The sequence below is a fragment of the Tupaia chinensis genome, unplaced genomic scaffold (genome assembly GCF_000334495.1).
Source record: "Tupaia chinensis unplaced genomic scaffold, TupChi_1.0 Scaffold000250_1, whole genome shotgun sequence".
Lineage (NCBI taxonomy): Eukaryota > Metazoa > Chordata > Mammalia > Scandentia > Tupaiidae > Tupaia > Tupaia belangeri.
In genome coordinates, this window is record NW_006159730.1 from 1,591,493 (window position 1) to 1,618,354 (window position 26,862).

At 41.4% G+C, this 26,862-nt stretch overlaps 1 protein-coding gene and 1 long non-coding RNA gene across 2 annotated transcripts in view; both read right to left on the reverse strand.

Moving 5' to 3' along the window:
* Window positions 1–26,862, reverse strand: part of SUPV3L1 (Suv3 like RNA helicase) — a gene marked incomplete at its 5' end in the record, with an annotated part of 28,600 nt that extends 1,738 nt beyond the window's left edge. The window contains 13 exon segments of the mRNA XM_014587970.1: window positions 5,762–5,938; window positions 6,209–6,289; window positions 7,549–7,768; window positions 8,739–8,832; window positions 10,281–10,461; window positions 12,360–12,451; window positions 13,552–13,629; window positions 16,176–16,287; window positions 18,648–18,816; window positions 20,672–20,786; window positions 21,976–22,083; window positions 23,121–23,198; window positions 26,739–26,862. Coding sequence (XP_014443456.1) covers window positions 5,762–5,938; window positions 6,209–6,289; window positions 7,549–7,768; window positions 8,739–8,832; window positions 10,281–10,461; window positions 12,360–12,451; window positions 13,552–13,629; window positions 16,176–16,287; window positions 18,648–18,816; window positions 20,672–20,786; window positions 21,976–22,083; window positions 23,121–23,198; window positions 26,739–26,862 — 1,629 coding nt within the window.
* Window positions 1,570–2,899, reverse strand: LOC114007878 (uncharacterized). The gene is made up of 2 exons (XR_003549461.1): window positions 2,768–2,899; window positions 1,570–2,572 (listed from the first exon to the last, which is right to left on the reverse strand). It is a non-coding gene; the product is annotated as an uncharacterized LOC114007878 (long non-coding RNA).

Below are 26,862 nucleotides of genomic sequence, written 5' to 3' on the forward strand. Positions count from 1 at the left end.
TGCAGCATGGCCATCCCCCCTGGGGGGGGGGTGATTTCTCGCTTTCTGTCTCTCTGTCTCTATTTGGCGAGCGCACATGTCCTATAGCAAAAATCTCTAAAAAAAAAAAAAAAAAAAAGAACCAGAATTCCCTCCAGTCTCTGATTAGAAAGAAAAAGAAAGTACAATGAAATGTTAACTGTAGTTGTATCTCAATAGACAGGCTAGGGAACCAGTAGTTAGCATAATGGCTATGTCGCTGGACTCCCACGTAGTCGACCACGGTTCACGTCCCGGACCCGGTGGCTTAAAACTCACGCCAGGCGCGTGTGCGTGTGTGCCCCAGATCCCAAGAGGAGAATGGAGGAGAAGGAACTGAGGCATGGCCATCCTCCTTGGGGGGTGATTTCTCACTTTCTATCTGTCTCTCTCTGTCTGGTGAGCGCACGCGCCCTATAGCAAAAACCTCTCCAAAAAAAATTAAAAAATAGACAGGCTAGTTTCTCTCCTCTTTTATAGTTTTCTATCATTATAAGACTTAAAGATCCTTTTGTTAAAAAAAGAAAAAAGGGGGCCAGCTCTGGCCTGGTGGTTAAGGCAGCCGATGTAACATGGCCGACCACACAGTGCAAGTCCTGGATGCAGATAACTGAGAACCACACAGAGATAGGGAGGGCAGGTGTGTGTATTCCCAAAATCCTGAAAGGAAAAAGAGATGGAGAAGAGATTACAGCATGACCATACTCTATGAAGGGTGTTCTTTTTCCCTCTAGTGAACACATGTAACCCCTAGCAAAAACTGGGGAAAGAAAGGGCAGGGAGGGAGATGACTTTATTTTTGTAAAATCAAGGCATAATAGGGGCCAGCAGATGGTGTAATGGTTATGTAGCTGGACCCCATGAGTCAACTGTGGTTCAAGTCCCAAACCCGGTAGCTTAAACTCATACTGAGTGTATGTGCGTGCATGCTCAAGATCCTGAGAGGAAAATGGAGGAGAAGGGATCATGGTGTGGCCATCTCTCTGGGGGATGGTGACTTCTTACTTTTTGTCTCTCTGTTGCTCTCTATCTTTCTGGTGAGCGCCCATGCCCTATAGCAAAACTCTTTAAAAAAGAGACAGAAAGTGAGAAATCAGCCCCCTGGGGGGGGTATGGCCGCACTGGAATCTCTTCTCCATTTTCCTCTCAGGACCTTGGGTACACATGCACATGCACCCAGCGCTGGTTTTAAGCTGTTGTGTCCGAGACTCAAACCACAGTCAACTAAGTGGGAGCCCAGCAATGTAACCATTATGCCATCTGCTGGACCCATAAATAATTCTAAAAAATAAATGAATGAATGAAATGAATGAATGAGTAAACAGCACAAGGACTAACTTTCTAGAGCCTAACTCTATTAGCTCTCCCTTTCGAACATTTTATGTTCTAACCTATGGGCAGATAGTGCCTAAAGAGTCTCATTTCTACCTTATCATGTAATAGCCCCATAACGTCAAAAATAAGCTTATTTTTCTCTGTCTTGTTAATGTCCCAAATCCCAGCCCTTGCTGATAAATATGTGGGAGCATACTCCCAAATCTCAACAGGATGGAGAAATGAAGAAGAGATTACAGCATAACCATCCCTCATTGAGGGATGCTTTCTTTTTGTCTTTTCCTCTGGCAAGTATAAGCCCACTGACAATCAAAAACTGGGACCAGCAGATGGCATAATGATTATGTTGCTGGACTCCAGCATTGGTGTGGCAACACCAATGGCAGTTTTGTCTCAGACCCATTGGTTTCAAACTAATTTTGAGCATGGGTGCATGTGTGCCCAAAATCCTGAGAAGACACTAGAGAAGAGACTGCAGTGTGGCCATCCCCCCAGTGGGTGATTTCTCACTGTCTGTCTCTCTGGTGAGTGCATGCACCCTATAGCAAAAAAATTCTTAAAAAAAAAAAAAGAAGAAGAAGAAGCTAATTTCAAATTATTTGTTTCCTAATTAGGGAAATTATCTCTAAATGCTTACTCTGAGCAAGGCTAATGTTTCAGAGGCAGGGCAATTCTAGACCAACTGTGGTTAAATAATGCTATGATTTTATTAAATTCAGGCTGGTGCACTCCGCCAAGTTTAATAAATGCCAAGTAGAATGGCCATGAAGGATGGAAACATGACCATACTAAACTGCGAAGCAAGACGTGCCAAAGATAAGTTCTGAAAATCTCACATAAATGCGATGGCTTTAATATCTTTGGCCACAACCAGAAGCAGCCCAATACGTAAGAGAAAGCGAGCAGTGAGAGATCCCTGTCCACATATCACCTCTATCAGCAGCCAGTCCGGAAAGACCTCTGTTGGGCAGTTTCAAAAGCACTGTCTTCAATGGTTACCCCACTCTATCCCCATTTCATCAAAAACACAGTCCTGCAGGGCCTCAGAAGCTCATCCATGGAACTGAGCTTTTTACAGTCCAGTAATGATGGAGAGAAAAGGAAAAGGGTCCAGTCACGGTGGCACAGGTTACAGGATGACGCTCTGAAATGCTGGAGCTGCATGGTAGACTGGGGTTCAGATCTCAGTCGACTGAACATACTGGGTGTACGCATGCACCTGTGACCCTGGTGGGCCCAAAGGGTGGCAGGGGTGGATCATGGTGTGGCAACAACTAACAAGGGTACCTGTCCCACACCTCCCATCTCTCCCATGGAAGAAATAAACTTACACACACACACACACACACACACACACACACACACACACACAGCGCTGTGTATGAGGCCAGATCCCACATGGCCTCGCATGCACCTGTGACCCTGGTGGGCCCAAAGGGTGGCAGGGGTGGATCATGGTGTGGCAACAACTAACAAGGGTACCTGTCCCACACCTCCCATCTCTCCCATGGAAGAAATAAACTTACACACACACACACACACACACACACACACACACACAAACACAGTGCTGTGCATTGGAAGCCAGATCCCATATGGCCTACTACAGTTTGAACTCCAGCCCCAGAAGCTTGAAAAACACACTGGGTACCTGGGTGTACGTGCCTAAAATTCTGACTGGATGGAGAAATAGAGGAAAAGGGATTAAGGCAAGACTACATCTAATTAGGGGGTGTTTTCTACCTCTTTCTACCTGGTGAGTGCATGCACCCTTTGACAATTAAAGAAATGATAAAATTTTTTAAAAGTTAAAGAAAAAAAAATCTCCATATTTTACATTTTAACCTTTAAATAGAAAACATTAATTCTTTTTTTTTTTTTGGAGAGGTTTTTGCAATCGGGCGCGTGCACTCGCCAGCCAGAGAGAGACAGAGAGACAGAAAGCGAGAAATCACCCCCCAGGGGGGATGGCCACACTGCAATCCCTTCTCCTCCATTCTCCTCTCGGGATCTTGGGCACACATGCACACGCGCCCGGCGTGAGTTTTAAGTCACTGGTCCGGGATGCGAACCATGGTCGACTACGTGGGAGTCCAGCGACATAGCCATTATGCTAACTGCTGGTCCCAAAACATTAATTCTTGACCTGTATTGTTCTAGAGTCTCCTTACTACTTAGTAAAGAATTTCTGCTTTATCTGTATAGCTGCGTGAAGGCTGTGGGATTGAGCTCCATTCTGGTCAGTTTACTGCAGTTTAAGACTGTTCCTTGTGCTAAGTCCCTAACAAATGTCGGCTCTAAGAAACATCATCGGGGTCAGCAGATGGTGTAGCAGTTACATTACTGAAATCCCACATGGCTGACCGCAGTTTCACGCCTGGACCCGGTGGCTTGAAAATCACGCTGGGTGCCTGTGCGTGTGTACCCAAGATCCTAGGAGAAAAAATTGCAGTGTGACCATTCCCCTGGGGGCTGATTTCTCACTTTCCCTCTCACTGTCTCAGTCTCTGTCTCTCTCTCTGGCAAGCACACACCCTCTGGGGCAGAAGGAAAAAAAATCTCTTAAAAAAAGAGTAAATAAAGAAACATTGTCTGAGTAAACACCTGGACACAGAAAACCTCTAACACATACTATGCAGGGAAAAAGAAAAGAGCAGGTTGCAGAATTATTGATTATGTTAACATTTACAGGAAAACGCATACACACAAAAAAACTAGACTTTCTACATGTACATGTATGTAGGCAGATGCAACAAGAAAGGTCTGCAAAAATACAAACTAATAAATGGCAACAAATTTAGTTATCAGTTCAACTCAGATGACAGAGTCCAGATGTAGTAGCCAAATTTAATCTATCTACAATGTTTTAATTTTGTACAAAGGGAAAGTATTTATGTACTATTTAAGTGACTGCAAAATATTTCAAGAGTAAATTTAGAAATAGAGTTGATCAGGGGGTTGGCAGACGGTGTGATGGTTGAAGGCACTGAACTCCCCATGGCCGACTGCAGTTCAAGCCCTGGACCTGATGGCTGGCTTTCTTGCTTGCTTTCTCTCTTTCTTTTCTTTTCTTTTCTTTCTCTCTCTCTCTCTCTCTCATTCTGTCCCTCTCTGGTCAAATTGATATAAATAAATAAATAAATGGATAAATAAAGTTAAATAAAATAATTCTTTTAAAAAATAAAAGAAATACAGGGGACCGGCAGTTAGTGTAATGGCTATGTCGCTGGACTCCCACGTAGTTGACCGCGGTTCATGTCCTGGACCCAGTGGCTTAAAACTCACGCTGGGCATGTGTGCATGCATGCTCAAGATCCCAAGAGGAGAATGGAGGAGAAAAGATTGCAGCATGGCCATCCCCCCTGGGGGGTGATTTCTCGCTTTCTAGCTGTCTGTCTGGCAAGCGCATGTGCACTATAACAAAAACCTCTAAAAAAAAAAATTAAAATTAGAATTAAAAGAAATAGAGTTGATCAGAACAGAGTTAGTACATAGAGTAGGCCTACACTGGCAATGGCAGTGAACCTCAACAAGACAGTAAAGATGCAAAGAGGAGGAGGTCTTTGGGTTCAGTGGATGGGGGAAAGCACACCAAGCAGAGGCAGCAGGACATGCAATGCCCCCGAAAGAAGCAAGAACAGTAAGTTCAGTTCCCACAGCACTTTCTGGCCCCCCCCTCAAACTCCCAGACTCTTGTGTTCCCCAGAAGTTAAGTGATTAGATAGGTTAAACAAAAGGAACCAGAATCTTGGCACCATATTCGTACAAGACAGCAAGCCCTGTCAAGAAAACTAAATACAAATGCCACCACTAACCCTAACCCTGCTTCTAAGTATAACACGCCCCATGCTAATGAGGGAAATGTGCATTATCAGGCAAAGCTCTCTTCCTTGAGACATTTTATCTAATTATATTTTTAATTTGTTTTATCTTTCTCACAAAGGCTACTGTATAAGTCCAAATATAAAGCAAGGGTTCCCACTTATCCCCAAAATCATGTGCAATAAAGAGAGTCCCTTTATATTTAAACTTTCACAAAGTCTCTCAGATTATAGAGTACACTTCCAATTGTTTTGAGTAACAAATTACAGTTTGGGAAAAATGCTTCAACCTAAAACAATTCAAAATACCATCAAGTGGGACCAGCAGATGGTGTGATGGCTATGTCGCAGGACTCCCACATGACCTACAGCAGTTTGGGTCCTGGACCCTGTTGCTTAAAACTCACTCCAGGCACGTGTGCATATGTGGCCAAAATCCCAAGAAGAGAATGGAGAAGGGACTGCAGTGTGGCCCTCTTCCCCGGGGGGTGTTATCTTGTTTCTATCTCTCTGTCTCTCCAGTGAATACATGTGCCCTGCAGCAAAAATCTCTCTTAAGAAAAATAACCACTGAGCTAAAAGCTTACCTGTAATAATGAAGAACAGACAAAAGGCTGCTTCTTGTTGATAGGGGCTGTGCAGAAGACATACCTCACTCGCAGACTTAACGGAATATGCTGAATCAACTCTGCAGAAAATTTAAAATCATCCATATTGCAGACAAAATACTGCCCATCAACTTGTGAAAAGTCTACAAAAATATCCTTGAAGAAAAAAAAAAAGATACATGAAATTATTGAACTGCCTAACTGGGCATGAATAATGTATTCAAGTCAATAAAAGATGATCTTTTTAATCGACCTCCTAAATCTAACAGATTTCCCCCAGAGACTTCCCAACCTAAAACTTAGAAATTCCATAAATAGCATCTTCACAAAAACAGACTATCCATTCACACCCATGAGGTTAGATAGCCAATGGTCAGACACATCAATATATTTTCAGAAGAGATTTAAAAGTGAGTTTCCACTTACAATGAGATTAGAAAGTGTTGTATCAGGGAGATGGTAGGCAAACATTTCTATCTGTTCAGCAGTTGGATGAAGACCGGCTGCCTTTTGTAAAAATTAAAAAAATAAAGAAAAAGCCATAAGCTTATTTTTTTAAATAAAGGACACATTATCTTAAGATATTTCAAGATAAAGTTTTACATTTCAGCTATTACTGAATAAGTAGATGACAAAAATTTGGCCAAAATAGAGGGAAAAAACATCATTTTGTCATTTACTACCAATTAGAAAAGCTGGTAAAATTACTTAGCAAAATGATAGATTATGGTCATTGAGTATTGTATTTTAGTCATATTGCTGAAATCTATGATGATCTGTTGGAGTACGAAACATACTTTACAGTGTAAAACAATTTTCTAAGTGTCAATTCTCCTCAGTGAATAAAAAGGAACAAGAAAAACCCAGTCATTTTAATCAGGGCAATAAAATTGCACACACATATACAGACATAGGAAAATGTCTAAACTGGAAGTTAGGTATCTTTTTTTTTTAAAGCTTATTTATATCTTTCATGAGAAAGATACAGAGAGAGGAAGAGAGAGGGACAGAACCGCAAAAGGGTCCCCACACTGTGATTCACCTTCCATCTCAGCTGGGTTGGACCATGGGCACGTGTGCATGCACCCAGCATGCTTAGGGAGGCCCCAGGACATGAACTCAGGACCTCTCCTATAAGGGTCCAGTTACATTGCCACTGTTCCACTACCTGGCAACAGTCAGGTATCTCCTTAACTGTACTTTGCAGTGCTAAGAAATGCCCAGAGGTAAGTAGAGGAATGAAGCAAGAAAAAAGAGAGAAAGAAAAAGAGAATGGAGAAGAGGAAAGGAGGCAAGAGCAATGAGCCATAAGGGAGGGAGGAAGAGCATAAGGACAAGAAACTTGGTACAAAAGATGGAACAGGAGTGTATCATTATCAGCTGTACTGGGAGCCACTTTGAATCTGACCGTATTCTTAATAAAAGCCACAAAAATTATTTCAACCACAGTTTCACTCAAGGAACTTTTTCTTGCATTACCTCATATTTTCCAGACAACTTTTAGCTTTTTGCTTAAGGGGCCAGCAGTTGGCATGATGGTTAAGGGTACTGGACTCCCACATGGCTAACCATGGTTCGAGTCCTGGACCTGGCGGCTTGCTTTCTCACTCCCCCCTTCTCTCTCTCTCTCATCAAATTAAAATAAATAAATAAACAAATAAAGTTCAATAAAATAATTCTTTTTTTTGGAGCAAATATTAATGTTTTGGGTTATTTTTTGTTACAGGGGTCTCCACCACAGCAGTTCTAATTAACATGTACCTTACCCTTATAGGATCCACAGGCCTATTCAAAATTTCCTTTAATAAACCAAGGTCTTCACGATTCATCGTTGTAACCTCTCCTTCTTTAAACTGCGAGCTGAATCTACCAGCTCTGCCAGCAATCTGCAGAGCCTGAGATGTGGTGATTGGTTCTATTTCTCTCTCACCCTTTTCATTGATACTGGGCTTCATCAGGGAGTAAAATATAATTCTCTTTATGCTCCTGAAATAGAAATAAAAGTGATCCCACAGACAGTGAAAAACCTTCCATCACTTGAACTATCAGAAAAATGCTCACTCCAATTCTAGTTTAGACCTACCTATGATCTTCCCATCAGTTAAAAAAGAGGTTTGTTGGTAATTCTTTTTCTTCCCTTCAAAAGTATTTTTTAACAGCTATGGATAATGACTAAAAATCATCAAACTGAACACTTATAATAGGTGAATTGTATGGCATATACTTGGTAAAGCTACAGAAAATGACTTTTTTTTTTAAACAAATAATTCAAAGCACTCTCATAATGCTTTAAAAGTTGGTTGCAGGGCTATTAAGCAATGAACTCCCACATGGCAGACCATGATTTGAGCTTTGGACCTCATGGCTTGAAATCATGCCAGGTGCATGTGCATGTGTGCCCAAAATCCCAGGAGAATAGAAGAGAAGGGACTGTGGTATGGCCCTCCCAGCTAGGGGGTCATTTCTCATTTTCCCTCTCACTGTCGCTGTCTGGCAAATAAATGAATGTGCCCTGTGACATGCTGGGGGTTTAAAAAAAAAAAAAAAAAAAAAAAGCAAGCTGGCTGCTATTAACAGTTTTCATTAGTTTTCTTTGATTCAGAAAGGAATAAGTGCCTTCATCACCCAGGGTGGAATATTTAGGCTTAACTTTACTTATCACTGTAGATAATGGCTAGCCCCACACACAGCAGAGACACTCAAACACCTGTTGACTGAAAATAAAGTGAGGTGATACAGTAACAGGACAGCCGTACTGGGAGGCAGCACCCAGAAGTCCTGATGCTACACAGCATTGTTGTTTTGTTCCCAACAGGTGTAAACAAGCTAAATCTCAAACTGCAATACCCATTCTCCTAAATGAATATGTTTGGCCATTAATGCCAACTAGAAAACTGAAAAACAATAGCAAAAATGTGGCCGTCTAACCCACCAAATGTCCACCCTTATTACTTACAAATTAAGCCCCATGCCAATTGCATCTGTAGCAACCAGGATTTTGCATGGATCATCAGGGTCATTAAACTTTTTTGCTTGAGCAAGTTTGGTCCCTAAAATAAGAACAGTTTGTGTTAAGTCAGCATTCTCTGTCTTTTATTGTATCATGCTAAGTATATCTTGGAAATCCACACCTTGTGCTCTTTCCATTTCAAGCTTTATTTCTCTATATCCTGAAAGAGCTATTACTCCTTAAATATCCCCTTTCAATGGCCCCTCAAATTAGCCACACAATCCTTCACCATTACCAGCCTTATCATTTCTAAAGATACTTATCAGATTTTAGTACTACCACTTGAAGGATATTACCAAGTCCGTATTTAATGACATTCCTGTAAAAACTTAACATTTAAAATACATTCTAATAGGGGAACAGCAGATGGTGTAGTGGCTTAGGTACTGGACTCCCTCTTGGTTGACCACAGTCTGAGTACCAGACCTGGTAGCTTGAAACTCACACTGGGCCAAAATCCCAAGAGGAGAATGGAGGAGAAGGGATTGCAGTGTGGCCATCTTTTCTGGGTGGTGATTTCTTGCGTTCTTTCTCTCTTGTCTCTGTCTCTCTAGCAAGCACTCACACCCTATAGCAAAAATCTTTCCAAAAAAAGAAAAAAATACAGCCTAGGGCCAGCAGGTGGTGTGGTGGTTAAGGGCGCTGGACTTGCACATGGCTGACCATGGTTAAAGTCCCAGACGTGGCAGCTCTCTCTCTCTCTCTCCCCTTCACCCCTTTGGTCAAATTTAAATAAAGAAAGAAAGAATGTTAAAAAGATATATAGCCAAATAACTAGACCTAAAACAATTAAAATATTGGATTGTCAGTACAGTCATGATGTATTTTTTTGTCTTTTTTTTTAAAAAGAATTATTTACTTATTTATTTGCATTTGTTATTCTTATTTTATTTCTGGAGAGGTTTTTGCTACAGGGCGCGTGCACTCTCCAGAGACAGAGACAGAAAGCGAGAAATCACCCCCAAGGGAGGATGGTCACTCTGCAATACCTTATCCTCCATTCTCCTCTTGGGATCTTGGGCACGCACGCACATGCATCCAGCGTGAGTTTAAGCCAATGGGTCTGGGACTCGAACTGCAGTCAACTACGTGGGAGTCCAGTGACATAGCCATTACGCCAACTGCTGGTCCCTTTACTATTTTAAAATTTGACCAGAGAGAGAGACAGAGAGAGAAAGGGAGAAAGCAAGCCACTAGGTCTGGGACTTGAACCACGGTCGGCCATATGGGAATCCAGCACCTTTAACCACCACGCCACACCACCTGCCAGCCCTTTTTCAGTTTTTCTATGCAAAAATGTATCATGATTTTTCCAAAAACCCAATACCTCTGAACTAGAGAAGTATTTTATATGACTTATAACAAATTACTGATACATGAATAGGCTTATTGCTATGTATTTTTATTGTGTGTTCTATACATGTCTCAACATAAATGGCAAAAGTATGAGATTCCTTATCCTGAAACAATGAAAAAGTCCATAATTACCAGGTGGGAGACTGCCGTATATAACAGCTGATTCCAATCCCCGAATTTCAATCTGTCGACTCACAGAATAAATATCATTCTTGCTGAAACAGACAATGCAGTCCCCAGGCCGCAGATTGTCTAAAGTTTCTAGGGCACGATCCAGCACAGAAATGGGGGTAAGTCTGTCATAGGTTCGAACCTACAGTAAAGACAAGTGACGGTAAAATAATATGCCCAACTCAACTTCCTGTGACTAATAATTAAGTGAATAGCTTATCAAGCAACTGAGAGTAGCTAAAAATTAATAAGCAGCATTTTTCAAGGGCAAACACACACATTTATTTTGATAAGTGTCACCTTCAGTTCTCATCTCTAAATATTACAGTGTTTCACACATTTTCAAAGCACTGTCACATATACTTGATTTTCAGGGCAATGTGGTACCATACGTGCAGAAGAGTTAACTATTATTTATTTTATTGAAGAGTGAAATATGGCCCAGTAAACGGTTAGGCCACCTGCAGAAGCACAATGGAAGACCTCTGCTGTGTTAAGGAGTGTATGGGGGGGTGTCACACGGGAGACCTAGCTTTGGTTCCCAGCCCACTCTAAACACACTGGGTGAGGTGGCACACAACTGTGGTCTAGCTGACTGGGAGGCTGAGCAAGAATCATGAAGACATCACATCAAAAAATCTCTCTCTTGGGGTCAGCACATGGCATAGCAATTTGAATCCCCAAATCTGGCAGCTTAAAACTCATGCAAGGCCTGTGTGCCCCAAATCCCAAGAAGTGAATGGAGAAGGGATTGCGGTGTGGCCATCTACCCAACTAGGAGGTTATCTCTCACTTTCCTTCTCACTGCCTCTCTCTGGCAAGCGCCCAGGCCCTATGGCAAAAACCTGTAAACAAAACAAAACAAAATGAATACCTACCTCCCATCGTCTCTCATTAACAAAAAACGTTTAGACCTGAGGTCTTTTTTTCAGTTCTATCCTTCTGTGATTTGTCTAAGAATGCAAAGCTAAGAATAGCAATAGCCAGACTGGAATCCAGAACTCCTCCCCCACATTTCACATCTCTCCCCGAAAGCTAAGGGCAAGCTATAATAATAGACTATTTAAAAAACATTTCTTCATCCCCTTATGAAACTCCAATAAAGAAAAAGAAAAGTAGGATAAAAAGGAAACCAGGACCTAGCGCAGTACTATGTGCTAGTCGACGCTGTTCCTCAGCTGAGGCCACATGAGAAACCTAGGTTTGATTCCTGGCCCACCCTAAAAGCTAGACACAATGAAGCATGTCTATAGTCTCAACAACTCAGGAGGCTGAGGCGTGAGTATTGCAGCGCGATACTACATACAATACTTTATTACTATTATTATTTTAAGGAGATTTTTGCTATAGGGCAAGTGTGCTCACTAGAAAGACAGAAACAGAGAGATAGAAGGTAAGAAATCCCCCTCCACACCCCTTGGGGGGATTCACCCCACTATAATCCCTTCTCCTCCATTCTCTTGGTATTTGGGGCACACACACACATATGCACCTGGCATGAGTTTCAAGCTGCAGTGTCCAGGACTCAAACCATGGTCGACCACGTAAGAGTCCAGTGACAAAACCAGAACCATTTGCTGGTCCCCAATAATGCAATACTTAAAAAAAAAAATTCTAATAAAAAAAAAAAAAGGACATCAGTTATTTTCCTACTCCCGGAATTTCAAAAAGGGACACAAACTGTATCTGGCAATTAGACACATATCAAAGGCCCCAATATCTGCCATGTAAGACTGAAAACCACAAACCCGTGCTGACTCTCAACTCTCCAACCCTTATGATATACTTAATTCTAAAGTTATCTGCTCAAACCCCATAAGGTTTTAGTAAGAGATGATGAAGAATCTCCTCTACCCTTGGAAGACTTAGGGTGGAAGGAGGGTCAACCAAAAATGTATGATCCAGTCAATCATGAGAAAATGAAGCTTTCTTTTTATAGTTACGTTCTGCTCTTGCCACTATCTAGTGCCTATGAACCCGCTGCGTAGGTGCTCGCGCTACGTGATGCGCTAACTTGAGAAAAAGCATATAATCTAGTACCTCCACTTCCTCCCCAGTTGTGTACATAAGCTCAGTAACCAGGTCAATAGCAGCAGACTCTCCACACAGATGGACTTCTTCAGCACAGAGTCCTATCAACGCAAAATTGGAAATTTTTTTAAATTTAAAATTTTCTAAAAATATGCAAAACTTTATATAGCAACATACTTTACATTTGCTTATCTACTGTTATACAACTTTATATTAAGTAATTTCACAAAGACTCATATTATCTCTCTGAAGCAAACCTTAAAATACTGCCTTCTAGTATGCAAAGTTTATTTCTACTTTTATGAATCTCAGGTTATTAAATTGCTTTGACCAAGGTGTCAAGTAGAATGGGAAGCCAGCCAGGATGAGAACCTGGCACTCTATATGTAGTACTGAACACAGCTCTGAAACTTGTGTTTTTGGAATTAAGTTCCATGGACTCTCTGAGGGGGAGAAGAAACTTCAAGCTCCCTATTCCTAACTAGACCCACTCCCACCTATTTTATGCATACTCTCATGTTTGAAGAAAATTTTTTAACACTTTGCTTTTAAATTTGAAAACATCTGCCCTACAAAATGCTAATCAAAACTCCAACATCAAGCAATAAAAATATTTACTCATGTCCTGGACCTTAAGAACTCCACTTCCAGGAGCCTATCTTAAAGAAATAATAAAAATAAATAAATAAGTAGCTATGGCCATGAAGATTTTTATGGCACCACTATTAATAGCAGAGAAAAAGGTTCAACTCTATGGAACGAATTATGCTCCTGCTCGTCAATAGAGAATATGCAATCACTTTATGATGTGGGATGAAAAAAATTAACAAAGAAACAACAGAACCATAAAAAAGCAAGAAACAAAAAAAGCAAGATACAAAATTATGTTTTCAAAACACAATGCATATTCACATAAGGAAAAAGACTAATATGAAACATTGAAATATCAACAGTGGTTGTGTAAACAAGGCAAGATCTGAATATTTTAACTTTAATTACATAGTCATGCTAATTTTATAGTAGGAAAAATAGACTTCCCACTACTAATGTTTAAAAAAATAAAAACTCACACTTAGCTTTTTTAATTGATTTTGTGTCAAAAAGAGAAGATCTAATTGACACTACTTGGCAGTGTCAAGTGGACAAACTCGTTAGTGCAGGTGTCACAAAGCACAGCTCTTAGAGCATTAAGACCACCAACCTAGAAGTGCTCTGGTCCAGGCCCATCCTCTGGCTGGATCTCTGATCATTTGAATTTCATCAATTACAGCCACTTCATCTTAAAATAAAACAGTTATTGTGAGCAATACAATCTAGTCAACAGTATTATAAACCAATTACTATATCGCCACCATCTCCACCATCTGTCATCATCCTCCTCATCACTGCTCATTGGGTGACTCTTCTCTAGCAGGCTATTTCTAGATGTTTTATAATTGTAGCACATTTATCCTCAGGACCAACTACCATTATCACCATTTCATAGAAGAGCAAACTAAGGCCCAGGAAAGTTATTTGCCCAACGTTAGGCAGTATATAAATGTGGGGAAGGAATTTAAAACTAGGTGATCTAGCTCCCAATAGCCACCCTACTGCACTGCCTGCCACATGAAAAATTATCACATCTGGATGGATACTTACAGATGAGACAAAAAGGGTGGCAAAAGAGGAAATTCTGATCAAAAAACTTTCACACTATTTTAAATTTTACAATGTACTGCTTGTATAATATACTGATTTTTAAAAGTTTTTTTTTATTAATTATGGGTTGCGTGTATATGCACAGGAGAACGAGTGAGAGATAGAAAAATGAACACCCTCCACAGGGTCACGCCACAATCACCTTCCTCCAGTCCTCTAGCCCTTCAGATCTTAGGCACTTCATGTGTGTCTGGCAAATTTCAGGCTCATTGGACTGGAAATTCAAACTACTGTCACCATGTGGGATCTGGCTTCTCCTGAGTAGTGCATTACCACTGCACCAAGGAGCTAGGACCTATAATACACTGGTATTTCAGAGCCAGGCCCTAATTTCATTGTTTTTGTTTCGTTTTGTTTTGTTTTGAAGTTTTTGTCACAGGGCACATGTGCTCACTGGAGAGAAAAGGAAAGTGAGAAATCACCCTGCAATGGGGATGGCCACACTGCAATCACCTCTCTTTTCTCCTCCTGAAATTCTAGCATGCATGCACACACACTCTACATGACTTCCAAGCCGCTAGGCCTGGGACTAGAAACACAGTTGGTCATGTGGGAGTCCAGTACCTTAACCATGACACCACCTGCCGGCCCTATACACTGATATTTTAAAACTATCCATTTACTCAGAAAGTTCATTAAAATTAAGGGGAAAAAGGCAAACCCTAACAGTAATAGATTGTTCTTATTTTGTTTTGATATACATACGCACAATGCACATATGCACAAACAATATGAACACAGATGTAGAGTAAGTCTAGAAAACACAAACGACAGGGTTAATTAACACTTAACACTTATTGGTTCTGGATAGGTGGGATTGGGGGATCATGCATGTCCGTTCTCTTTGCTTGCTTATATTTTTATGCCTCTATAACACGGATATGACTGCTTATATAGTAAGGAAAATCGTTAATTTTCATTTAAAATGTTTACAAAACTATTTAAACAGAAGTTCACTATAGTACTAGGGTCCAGCAGATGGTGTAATGGTTACATCACTGGACGTTCATGTAGTCGACTGTGGTTTAAGTCCCAGACCTGGCAGCTTAAAACTCACGCTGGGCCTATGTGCATGTGTACCCAAGATCCTAAGAGGAGAATGGAGAAGGGACTGTGACATGGCCATCCCCCCTGGGGGGGATATCTTGCTTTCTGTCTCTCTGTCTTCCTCTGGTGAGCGTATGCACCCTAAGGCAAAAAAAAAAAAAAAAAACTCTCTTAAAACAAAAACAAGAAGTTTGGAACCAGGAGATGGTGTAGTGGTTATGTCGCTGGACACCCACATAACCAACCATGGTTCAAGTCCAGGAACTGATGGCTTCAAAATCACACTAGGTGCATGTACGCACATGTCCAGGATCCTGGAAAGAGACTGGAGAAGGGATTGCAGAGCAGCCATCCCCACAGGGGATGATTTCTCATTTTCTATTTCTCTGCCTCTTTCTCTCTGTCTCTCCAGTAAATGCACGCAACCTATAGCAAAAATCTCTCTCTCAAAAAAAAAAAAAAGAAAAAGAAGTTCATTGCAGTACTGAGTAGGGGAAAAACTTTAAATATCTTAAATATCCTTTAAAAGGCGAATACATCATCTCAGCTATAAGATGGGTAACTATATGACAGTTTAAATGAATAAACTTCAAATATATCAACACGAATATACAGATAAAACCAGAGAGATCTAAAAACATGCCATGTGGAGTAAAAAAGCTCCAGTATAGTAACTCAGTATGATAATCTTATAACTGTTTCAAAACACAACAGTCTGTAGCACTGATAGGTAATAAGTATTATGTTTGTGATACACATATCTATGTGACATGGAAAGACTATACCAAACATTTGATAGCGGTTAGGTCAAGAGGGGGAAGCAGTAAAATTAAGGGTGGCATAAAGGAAACTTCAGTCATACTTATTAACATTTTAGCTTTTCTAAGAGAAAAAGAAAAAATGTTTGGAAGTACGCACAACAGAATGTGAAGCGTTTCTCAGTGGTGGCAGGTACGGGGTGTCTGTAGTACTACTCTTTCTCTAGATTTAACATTTTTTTCACAATCAAAAACATATTTCCTACATTCAACTGCATTTTAAAACAATGCCATAGCTTTTTTGACAGCGTGTACATACAAGGAGTTGTAACACTGCACATCTCAACGGTACAGGCAACATGGGCACCCTGTTTCCCATCCGGCTCAACTGTCACCCGCTCTTCACCTGTTACCAAGTCACACGGCACACCCTGGATGACAGAAAGAAACCTGGAATTATTTCTACCTTGAAAACAAAAGCAAAAAGTTTTAGATTTTTAAGAGAATATTCTCTCCACTACCAGTGGACTTATCTGTTTCACATAAACTATTCCCAATGCTTTTTTCCCTTTTCAAAACAATAAAAACAAGAGCCACTCTCTTATATAACACAAGTAAACTTGGATTTCAAATCAGCTAAATTCCCAGGTAATAAAAGCATGAGAAACCGTAGAAACTTAGGACATTTCTGTTCTATTTGTTTATTAAAGAAAATATCAATTGTTTCTATATTCAAGAAAACTATATCTAAAATTTAAGAATGTAAAGACCTCTTACAGCCAGCTCCACAGAGCAGTGGTTAAGGTAGCTGGATCCCACATGTCTGACTGTGGTTCAAATTCCAGCCCCAGCAACTTGAAAAACACACCAGGTGTATATGCGTGCATGCCCAAAATCCTGATGGGAAAGAGGAATGAAGGAAAGGGGACTGTGGCATGACCACATCCCTCTGGGAGTTTCTCTTTCTCTCTCTCTCTCTTGTAAGTTCATGTGCTTTCTAGCACTTAAAAAGGAGGGCGAGGGACCAGTAGATGGCGTAATGGTTACATTGCTGGACTCTGACATAGTTGGCCGCAGTTCGAGTCCTGGACCCAGTGGCTTAAAATTCACACATGGCGTGTGTGCATGGTACCCAAAATCCCAGGAGGAGAATGGAGGAGAAGGGATAGCCATCTCCCCTGGGGGGTGATTTCTTGTTTTCTGTCTCTCTGATGAACGCATGTGCACTATAGCAAAAGTTTCTTTAAAAAACAAAAAACAAACAAAAAATAGGAGGAAAAAAAAAAAAAACAGGAGGGAAAATATAAAGACTTCCCTAATGTAATTCCCTGAGAAGTACCAACATCAATCTATAGCATAGTGTGGTGATCAACCATTCTGGTTTTCCCAGGACAGAGGGGTTCCCCAGAATGAAGAACTTTTGGTGCTAAATTTGGGAAGTCCAGGCAAACTGTGACGGTCGGTCACCCTAGTGGCCTGAATCTACCCAAACAGAGGGATGGACAACACAACGTGTAGTCTTCCCAAATGTAAAGGTTATGGGAGACAAGGAAGACTGAGGAACTGTCGTAGGAAACTAGAGACATGACCATTAAACACAGTGTGAGACCCTGGGTGGAATCCTGAAGGGCTAGGTGCCATTACTGAACAACTAACAAAATCTGAATATGACTGTATTAAATGACAGTATTCCATGAACATTGAATGTCCAGTATCTGATAAATATCCTGTGGTTATAAAAAAAAAGAAATACTGGGACCAGCAGTTAGCCTAATGGTTATGTCACTGGATTCCCATGTAGTCAACCATGGTTCAAGTCCCGGACCCAGTGGCTTAAACTCATGTTGGGCATGTATGCACACATGCCCAAGATCCCGAGAGGAGAATGGAGGAGAAGTACTTATGGGTAAAGAGGTAGTATATACACAAATTTCTCAAAATATTCAGCAAAAAAGAGAGGACAGAAATCATTACCAAAACTGGTTAATCTCACGTACAAAGTCATAATAAAATAATAAATCAATACATGGCACATTTAATGAAACAATACCTCAAACCACAAGGCTTTGGTCCTTTCAATTGTGAAAAGGTAGCTTTAAGTCCTTATCATTGGTTCTGGCTAATAGCATTAAAGATCTAGCCTAAAAAAGGTAAATAAACATAATAACAATAGGGGTTAACGCCAAGGAGGTAAAAGAGAAGTTTAGAGGGAGTTTTAACTGTATTAGTATTTTATTTCTTTTAAAAATTTGGGCTGGCCCCTTACTGCAAAGGTTAAGCAGAGGGAGTCGGATCCCACATGGCTGACCGTGGTTCAAATCTGGCCCCAGCGGCAACAGGCTAGGCACGTGTGTGCATGCCCAGATCCTGACAAGATGGAGAAAATAAGGGAAAAGAATTGCAACATGACCAGACCCCACTAAGCTTCTCTCTGTCTCCCTGGTATACACACACGCCCTCTGTCATTAAAAAATAATAATACTAAAGGAAGAATGGCAAATGTTTTATTCATCTCTTGTGTATATTTTCTCACATTTTAGTATCTCTGAAATCAGGTTGCCCCTGAGAATTATGGTAATGTCAGTTGAACTGGCAGCACTTTTTCTTTCTTTTTGTACATAAAATAATGGTACAACTTACACTTGATAGCTTCTTAGATGCAATGAAATACGGTAATTTTTTGTTAACAATATATTACTACCCATGTCTTTTTCCCACTTGCACCTTCACTCCACCCCTAAAACGAAAATTAACAAGAAAAAAAAGAGCAAACATTTGGTAGCATACTGACAGCAGTATTACTCTTTTCGAAGATCTCATGCGCCAGTAATTTTAAAGGGCCACAATACACTCCAGATTTTGCTGACAAGTATCTCTGGATTGCATGGTAAGTCTTCCCACTGTTTGTGGGGCCTGAATGGAATATTATCTTCCGCCGTATAGCTCTGGCTTCTGGGTACCTAAAATATGAGCAAGTAAACAGCTTAATCCCATTAACTTTAAAATCCATCCTAGCAACATAATAATTTAAAAAACAATTCCAACTGAAACATCCTAACTAACTCCAAAAGAAAAACAAAATTAAATAATGGGTTTCATATTCCATTAAAATAACAACTGATTTCCAAGAATGGCCTTTACTAACTAGAGAACAGAAAAACTCAAATGCAAATTAACATCTTGCGTATTTTTCTTTTTCTTTTTTTTGGGAGAGGTTTTTGCTATAGGGCATGTGCACTCGCCAGACAGAGAGAGAGAGAGAGACAGACAGAAAGCGAGAAATCACCCCCCAAGGGGGATGGCCACGCCACAATCCCTTCTCCTCCATTCTCCTCTTGGGATCTTGGGCACGCACGCACACGTGTCCGGCATGAGTTTAAGCCACCGGGTCCGGGACGGCGAACCACAGTCGACTACGTGGGAGTCCAGCAACATAGCCATTACGCTAACTGCTGGTCCCTTGCATATTTTTCTAATTGTACTGCAAACTCTTTTTTCTCAGGAATTAATAAAAATAAGTTTAAACTGCGATCATTTCCACAGATGGGTTCACATTCTCACAGCTCTAAATACATGATTCTAGGAAAAAATATTCCCAGGTCTCTGAATTTCAACATATACAAATATAATAACTGAGTCTTCTGCTTCTGTGCTGGGGTGATGAAATAACGAGGGGTGGCACTAGACCATCCCTACCACCATAAACAAGGACAAAACGGGGCAAAATACATGCATCGACTCTATGGGGACAACAATAGGCAGTGTGGAACTACACGCCCTGAAAGAAGGGAGTAGTGGAGCTGAACCCTACTGCACCCCATAGTGCACAGGGAGGTGGCCCCCAGTCAGAGTAGGCAGTCCTACTGAACCCAGCAGCAGAGATCACATTCAGAGCTGCTAAAGCAGCTGGAATTTGAAGAGCACAGCATGGAAAGAAGAAACGGTATGCAGGAAGAAGCTGAAGGCTGTGTTGGGGTTCTTTGTTGGTCTTGGCCAGGAGCTGGATTGAACATTTCAAGGTAAGAACTACCAGGGCCTACAAGAGAGCAGCTTACAGAGTTTGGGCAGAAAGTCTCGAGGAGCTCTCAGAGTGCTCGGGGATGCTGTGGTCAGCCATTGGAAAGAGAACTTAGAACACTCAGGCTTTCAGCTGAGACACCAGAAGGCCACACCTGAGAGGTGAGGACGACACCTAAAAGAAGGGCTGCTCTGGATCTGCTCTAATAAAACCTACAACCAAGTTTGATAAGGATCAAGGGGAGACACCAGTTAACTACCTGACAGAATTAATTGCCTGTTTCCTTAGTGGAAACAAAATAATCCAGATTTGTTATAATTTGTCCTCTAATATACAATTTAAAAATATATATAATAAACACTAAATCTCACAGGATTAGAAACTGAACATTTCGGGGCCACTGGGTGGTGTGGTGGTTAAAAGCACTGGACTCCCACATGGCTGACCGAAGTTCAGCAGACCTGGTGGCTTGCTTTCTCACTTTCTATCTCTCTCGCTCTATCCCTCTCTGGTCAAATTAAAATAAATAAAATTAAACTAAATAATTATTTAAGGGGCTAGCAGATGGCATGATGGTTAAGGCGTTGGACTCTCCACACGGCTGCCCATGGTTCAAGTCCCGGACCTGGAGGCTTGCTTTCCTACTTTTTCTTTCTCTCTCTCTGGTCAAATAAACAAATAATAATTATGATAATAGATTAAATAAAATAATTATTTTTTAAAAATAATAATAATAATTCTTAAAAAAAAAAAAAAAAGAAACTGAACATTTCAAACCCACAAATGAAGACACTAACCAGTTGGGTGGTATTCTTAAATCACTGATTTTGCGTAGATCATCCTTACATTCCAACACAGGAAATATCTGTTTGGCATGTCTCAGGAAAAATGGAAACAAATCATCCACATGAGCTGGAAAATAAAATGCATCGTTAATATGCACAATATCCGTGTTATTCACACAGAGATTGATGAAACCTTTCTTCTTAGTAAGCTAGTTAGGGGAGCACTGCCAGGATAAAAAGAAAAGACCTAAAGTGGTGGACCCCATCCTTTTCTGGGATCCTCCTTCGAGTTACTTCTTCCTCCTAATTTCAGTTATATTGCCAAGAAAACAGAAAACTGGTTGTCAACTACACATTCTACTCTTCCAGTGCAAACAGGGAAAGATTATCAGCATTGGTGAAAAGTTGTATTAAAATTAATGAACTTAGAGAGCCAGCAGGTGAAATAGCAGTTAAGGCACTGGATCCCACATGGCCAACTCTGAGGGTCACTTAGACCCACTGGCCTGAAAAACATATCAGACATGTGTGCATATGTACCCATCCATCCTTCCAAGGAGGTGATTTCTCACTTTCCCTCTCTGTTTCCCTTCCATGAGCACACATGCTCAATAGTAAAAAAAAAAAAAAAGAAAGAAAGAAAGAAAAAAGAAGAACCTGGAAATACGCATTAGATAGAAGGCCTGTGGGTTACATGAAGAGAGATGAGTGTTTTTTAAACAAGGACCACAGAGGGACAAAACAAGAATTCTCCACATCTTAGTGGCTTTGAGAAAAGGGTGGGCTATGCCCTATTTAGCTTTGTATCCAGGTTAACTCTCAATGCCTGTCACAGGGTAAACACAGGAGTCAAATAAATTTAAAAATCATAACCAATGCCAACTTTCCCTGGGAATTAAATGATGATGTTCTTACCTTTATTTTTTTTCTTTCACAGCAAGAACTTTATCCTGATGTGAGGGAGAAAGAAGCCAGCAGCAGAAACAGGTGGAATCTGCTACGTACTATCCCTATCTTGTATGAGAGCTCATGTCACCATGGCCTGAAATGAACTCTCATAGGGCAGAGAGATGATGATGGATCAAGGCCCCAGTCTTCCTCTAGTCTAAGACATACGGTGATTTAGTAACTAGCTCAAGGACCCAATTAACAAAAGCAACTTTGAAGGCCTTCTCTTGAAACACTGAATGATTTACAAAGGATGTAACCAGCACCTACTCTAAAACAAATAAGCCCTGCTAGCAAAATAAATATGAAGTACAGAAAGAAACAGAAAGTATGTTCAACTGTATTTTTAAATTTTTCTAAACACTTGCCTGCACTGAAGCAAATATCATTCAGAACAATGTGAATGTCCACGTCCAGAGAATGAGATTGCATAATGTAATTTCTAAAGCTTATGAAAGCTTGGTGGAAGAGACGAGCTGTGAAAAACACAAAATCACAATACACACGGTTAGTTTCCATTTCAGTTTTCAATTAAAAAGTACACATATGGGGACCAGCAGGTGGCATGGTGGTTAAGGTGCTAGACACTCCCACATGGCCGACCAAGGTTCAAGTCCCAGACCTGGTGGCTTGCTTTCTCACTTTCCTGTGTTCTTGCTCTCTCTGATTAAATTTCTAAAATAAATAAATTTTAAAAAAATGAATGAATAAATAAAATTAAATAATTTTTTTTTTAAAGTACACATATGGGGCTACCAGCAGATGGCATAATGGTTACGTCACTGGACTCCCACATAGTTGACCACAGTTCGAGTCCTGAACCTGGAGGCTTAAACCTCATGCCAGGCACATGTGCATATATGTGCCCAAAGTCCCAAGAGAATGGACAAGGGATTTCAGCATGGCTATCCCCCCAGGTGGTGATTTCTCACTTTCTGTCTCTCTCTGTCTCGCCAACAAGCGCATACACCCTGCAGCAAAAATCTCTCTTAAAAACAAAACAAAAAAATACACATGGGAGCCAGCAGGTGGCATAGTGGTTAAGGTGCTGGATTCCCCACATGGCAAACCACAGTTCAAGTCCTAGATCTAGTAGCTTGCTCTCCTCTCTCTCTCTCTCTTGTAAGTTCACATTCCTAATAGTGAATTAAGTAACAAGTAAAAATTAAATAATAAATAATTATTATTTTAAAAAGTACATAGATGCACAACACCAAACTCAAAAAAGTGCCTTTTTTTTATCTTTAAGTACAGCTAGTTATGATGATTTGGGCTAAAACTGAAATCCTTGCACAATACAAAGGCATGATGAACACGAAGTTCTTCTGCCATGCTATCTGGCTCACCAGGTGAGGTTTATGGGTCTCCTGCCCAAGCAGAAGTAAAAGTCAGAGACATGTCTCCAGATTATAACTATGTATTTATTTCCAGAACACATGACAAAAACTATACTGACAAAAACTATACTCTAAGAAGTAATACAGTATCTGTAAAAAAAAGTTATTACCCTTACCGTCAAGTCCATAATCAGCACCCAGTTTCTGAACTTCTTTCCTCTTGTAAAACTTGTCTAAGATCTTCTTAACTTCATCTAGAAGAAACATATCAAACTTTAATGTATTTCCTACCTTATAAAGAAATGCCCCAAAAGCGAAAGAAAATTGAAGTCCTAACACTAAAGGCAGCAGTCTAATGAAAGTTACAAGAACTTGAAGATTTTCATGAATCCTTCTTTACAGATTAGTGTACAATGGAGTGTCTAGCAAAACGATAAAGTCAAATAATATAACACCTCTACTATGCTGCAGAGGAATGAGCAAAGTGCTGTGGGATCAGACAGCTTAACCTACGTCACTGGTCAGAAAGTGGCATTTATGTTACTTTAAACAATCAAGAGGAGTCACCTAGGACCAGCTTCTAGGTGCAGTCAATTTTGCTCTAGAGCAAGAAGCCACATACCTATTGCAGTGAGTCCCCAGCCCTGTCAGCCTGAAACACGCCGGGTGTGTGTGCAAATGTCCAAGATCCTTGAGGTGGGAAGACTGGAGGAAGGTGATCACAGCATGACCAAGCCCTGTGAAGGCTACTTCTCCTCCTCTTTCTTTCTCTCTGTCATGTGCACACACATACTCTATCATGAATAGGAAAAAAAAATTTTTAAGTCACCTAGATTAAAAATGAAAATGAAAACACAGTCCACTGATTGGGAGAAAATATCTCTAAAATATACACTTGATAAAGAGCCAATATATATAATCCAATATATAATCAACTCAATCAAAACCAGGGCAAAAGAACCAGCTGGTGCATGTGATAGTTAAGGTGGCTGGATCCCACATGGCTAACGGTGAAGTTCAAGTCCCAGACCCAACAACTTGAGAAACACATCAGATGTGTGTGAATGCATGACCCCAAATATTGAGAAAATGAGAAAGGGACTGCAGCTTGGCTATCCTTCCTGGGGGATGATTTCTCATTTTCTTTCTCTCTCTTTCTCTTTCTTTCTTTTATCTGGCAAGCTCATGTGCCCATAGCAATTTTTTTTTTTAATTTTAATAATAGAAAAAAAAAAAGATAAAGAACTATACAGACTTTTTTTTTGGAGAGGTTTTTGCTATAGGGTGTGTGCGCTCGCCAGAAAGAGACAGACAGAGAGACAGAAAGTAAGAAATCACCCCTCAGGAGGGATGGCCACGCCACAATCCCTTCTCCTCCAGTCTCCTCTTGGGATCCTGGGCACGCACGCACACACACCTGGCACAACCAGTGTAATTTTAAGCCGCCAGGTCCAGGACTCACACCATGGTCAACTACATGGGAGTCCAGCGACATAGTCATTACACCAACTGCTGGTCCCAATATACAGACTTTTTTTAAAAGACATATACATGGAACCAGGAGGTGGCATGATGATTAAGGCACTGGATTCCCAAATGGCCTACCACAGTTAAGTCTCAGATCTGGTTGCTTGAAAATCACAATAAATAAATAAACAGGTAGGTAAATAAATAAATAAATAAATAAATAAATGTATTTTTTTAAAAAATAAGTACACATGGCCAACAGACATATGAAAATAGACTCGGTACTAATCATCAGGGAAATGCAAATTTAAACCACAAGATATTAACTCACATCTCTAAGAATGGCTATTATCAAAAAGACAAGAGTCCGGCATGTTGAATTTCAAGCTGCTGCGTCTGGGTCTGAAACCATGCATTCAATTATGTGAGAAACGATTCTCTTAACCACTAGACTATGGGCTGGCCTAATAGGTTAAATTTTATGTTATGTATTTTTAATAGAATTTTTAAATAAGCAAAAATAATAATATGAAATAACTACTTAAATTATTTATTTTTAAAAAATAGTCCCTAACTCTAATTAAAGTGAAGGGCCTTACTTAGCACTGGCTTGGAAGAGCAAGTTGAAGAACAACATACTGTCAGTTCTACCCATTTTTGGTGAAAGTACTGTACTTCTGAAAAAGACTTAACCCACAGCATGTTGTAGTCTAAAAATAGAACAGGAGACATCAATCTTCTGTGGGTCTTTGAATCTTTATTCATGAGCGTGCACATGTGTGCATGAGAGAGTTCATGTTTTGAGCCCCCTATACCAGGTCTGGTCACACTGTGATTCCCTTACCCTCCCTCCAGCGTTCTAGTTGGAAGGATCCTGGACACTGGCAGGAACCCAGTGTTTCAGGCTGACTAGGTTGCGGATCCTTTTTTTTTTTTGGAGAGGTTTTCGCTATAGGGCACGTGCGCTCGCCAGAGAGACATAGAGACAGAAAGCGAGAAATCACCCCCCAGGGGAGATGGTCACACTGCAGTCCCTTCTCCTCCATTCTCCTCCTGGGATCTTGGGCACGCACGCACACGTGCCCGGCGTGAGTTTTAAACCACCAGGTCCGGGACTTGAACCGCGGTAAACTACGTGGGCATCCAGCGACATAGCCATTACGCTAACTGCTGGCTCCCCAGGCTGCGGATCCTAATGTTGGTTGCCAAGTGGGATTCTGCTTCCCTTAGCAGTACATCACCACTGAGTAAACCCAGTCCCAATAACTATTGTTCCTTACAGTGAACTCCTGAATAGCTAGTGCCCACAAAGCTGTAGCCTCACTTCAGCCTCTCAAAGCTTCATCTGGCCAGGAAACTCTTAGCTTCCCAGTCATTCAGAAATGAAAGTACAGCTCTATAATCCAAAACTGCCTTTAAGGGTCCAGGCAGGTGGGATAGTGATTAAGAAGCTGGATTCCCATATGGCAGACAGTAGCTTGAGACTCACACCAGGCACGTGTGCCTGTGTGCCCAAAATTCTGAGAGGAGAATGGGGGAGAAGGAACTACAGTGGCCATATCCCGAGGTGTGATTTCTCACCCTCTGTCTCTTTCCAGTGAAGATGCAGGCCCTATAGCAAAAATCTCTCATAAGTCCCAATAAAGACACTTATACACACCTCTATCAAATACACCCAAAGTTAATTCGGGGGACAAACCCTCTGCCACTCGCTGGCGCTGACCTTTTCCACTCTCTGGAGCCAGGATGACCCGGCATCTACCTATCACCTTCGGTGAAGACCCCTTAACGAGTTCTACCTGGTAGGACGGATTTATCAGTATGTCCTTCCACCCCTTGCACGCATACTTCTGGAGAGGCGGGAGGTTTGGAGCTGAGTCTGGTTCCCCCTGGCGACCACCAGTCAGCCCGTCTAGCTTCGGGTCAGCGCCCAATGACAGGGACCCGAAAGTTCTCCGCTGGCTCTTCGGGCCTCACCCTGTGCCCCTTCTCGGAAGCAATAGTTTCAGAGTGGAGAGGAACAAAGAAGGACGCTAGAGGAAGGGATCCTCCACTTAACTCAAAAGGGTGGAATCGTCCCTGCAAGGGAGGGAGTAAACCATTCAGAGAAGGGCAGAGAAAGGGAGGCCACTTCTGGGGCAGGCCACTCCGAAAGAATGAGACACAGCGCCGAGGGGCTCAAAAACAGCGAAGAGGGCACAGGGACAGGCACGGGGTCAGCGCCGGAGGGGATGCCGCGGCAAGCCGAGGAAAGGAGCGCAGTTTCCCCTCGCCCGCCTGGCCGGCCAGCCCGCAGCCCCGCCGCCCTCGCCCGCTCCTGCACTCACTCTTGTCCAGGGGTCGGGTCAGCTCGGCCCCGACGTCGCCATCGGCGCTGGGGCCCTGCGGCTTCACAGGCAGGGGCACGAACAAGGACGTGTTCGGGGCTTTGGAGCCGCCGGAGGCAGAGGA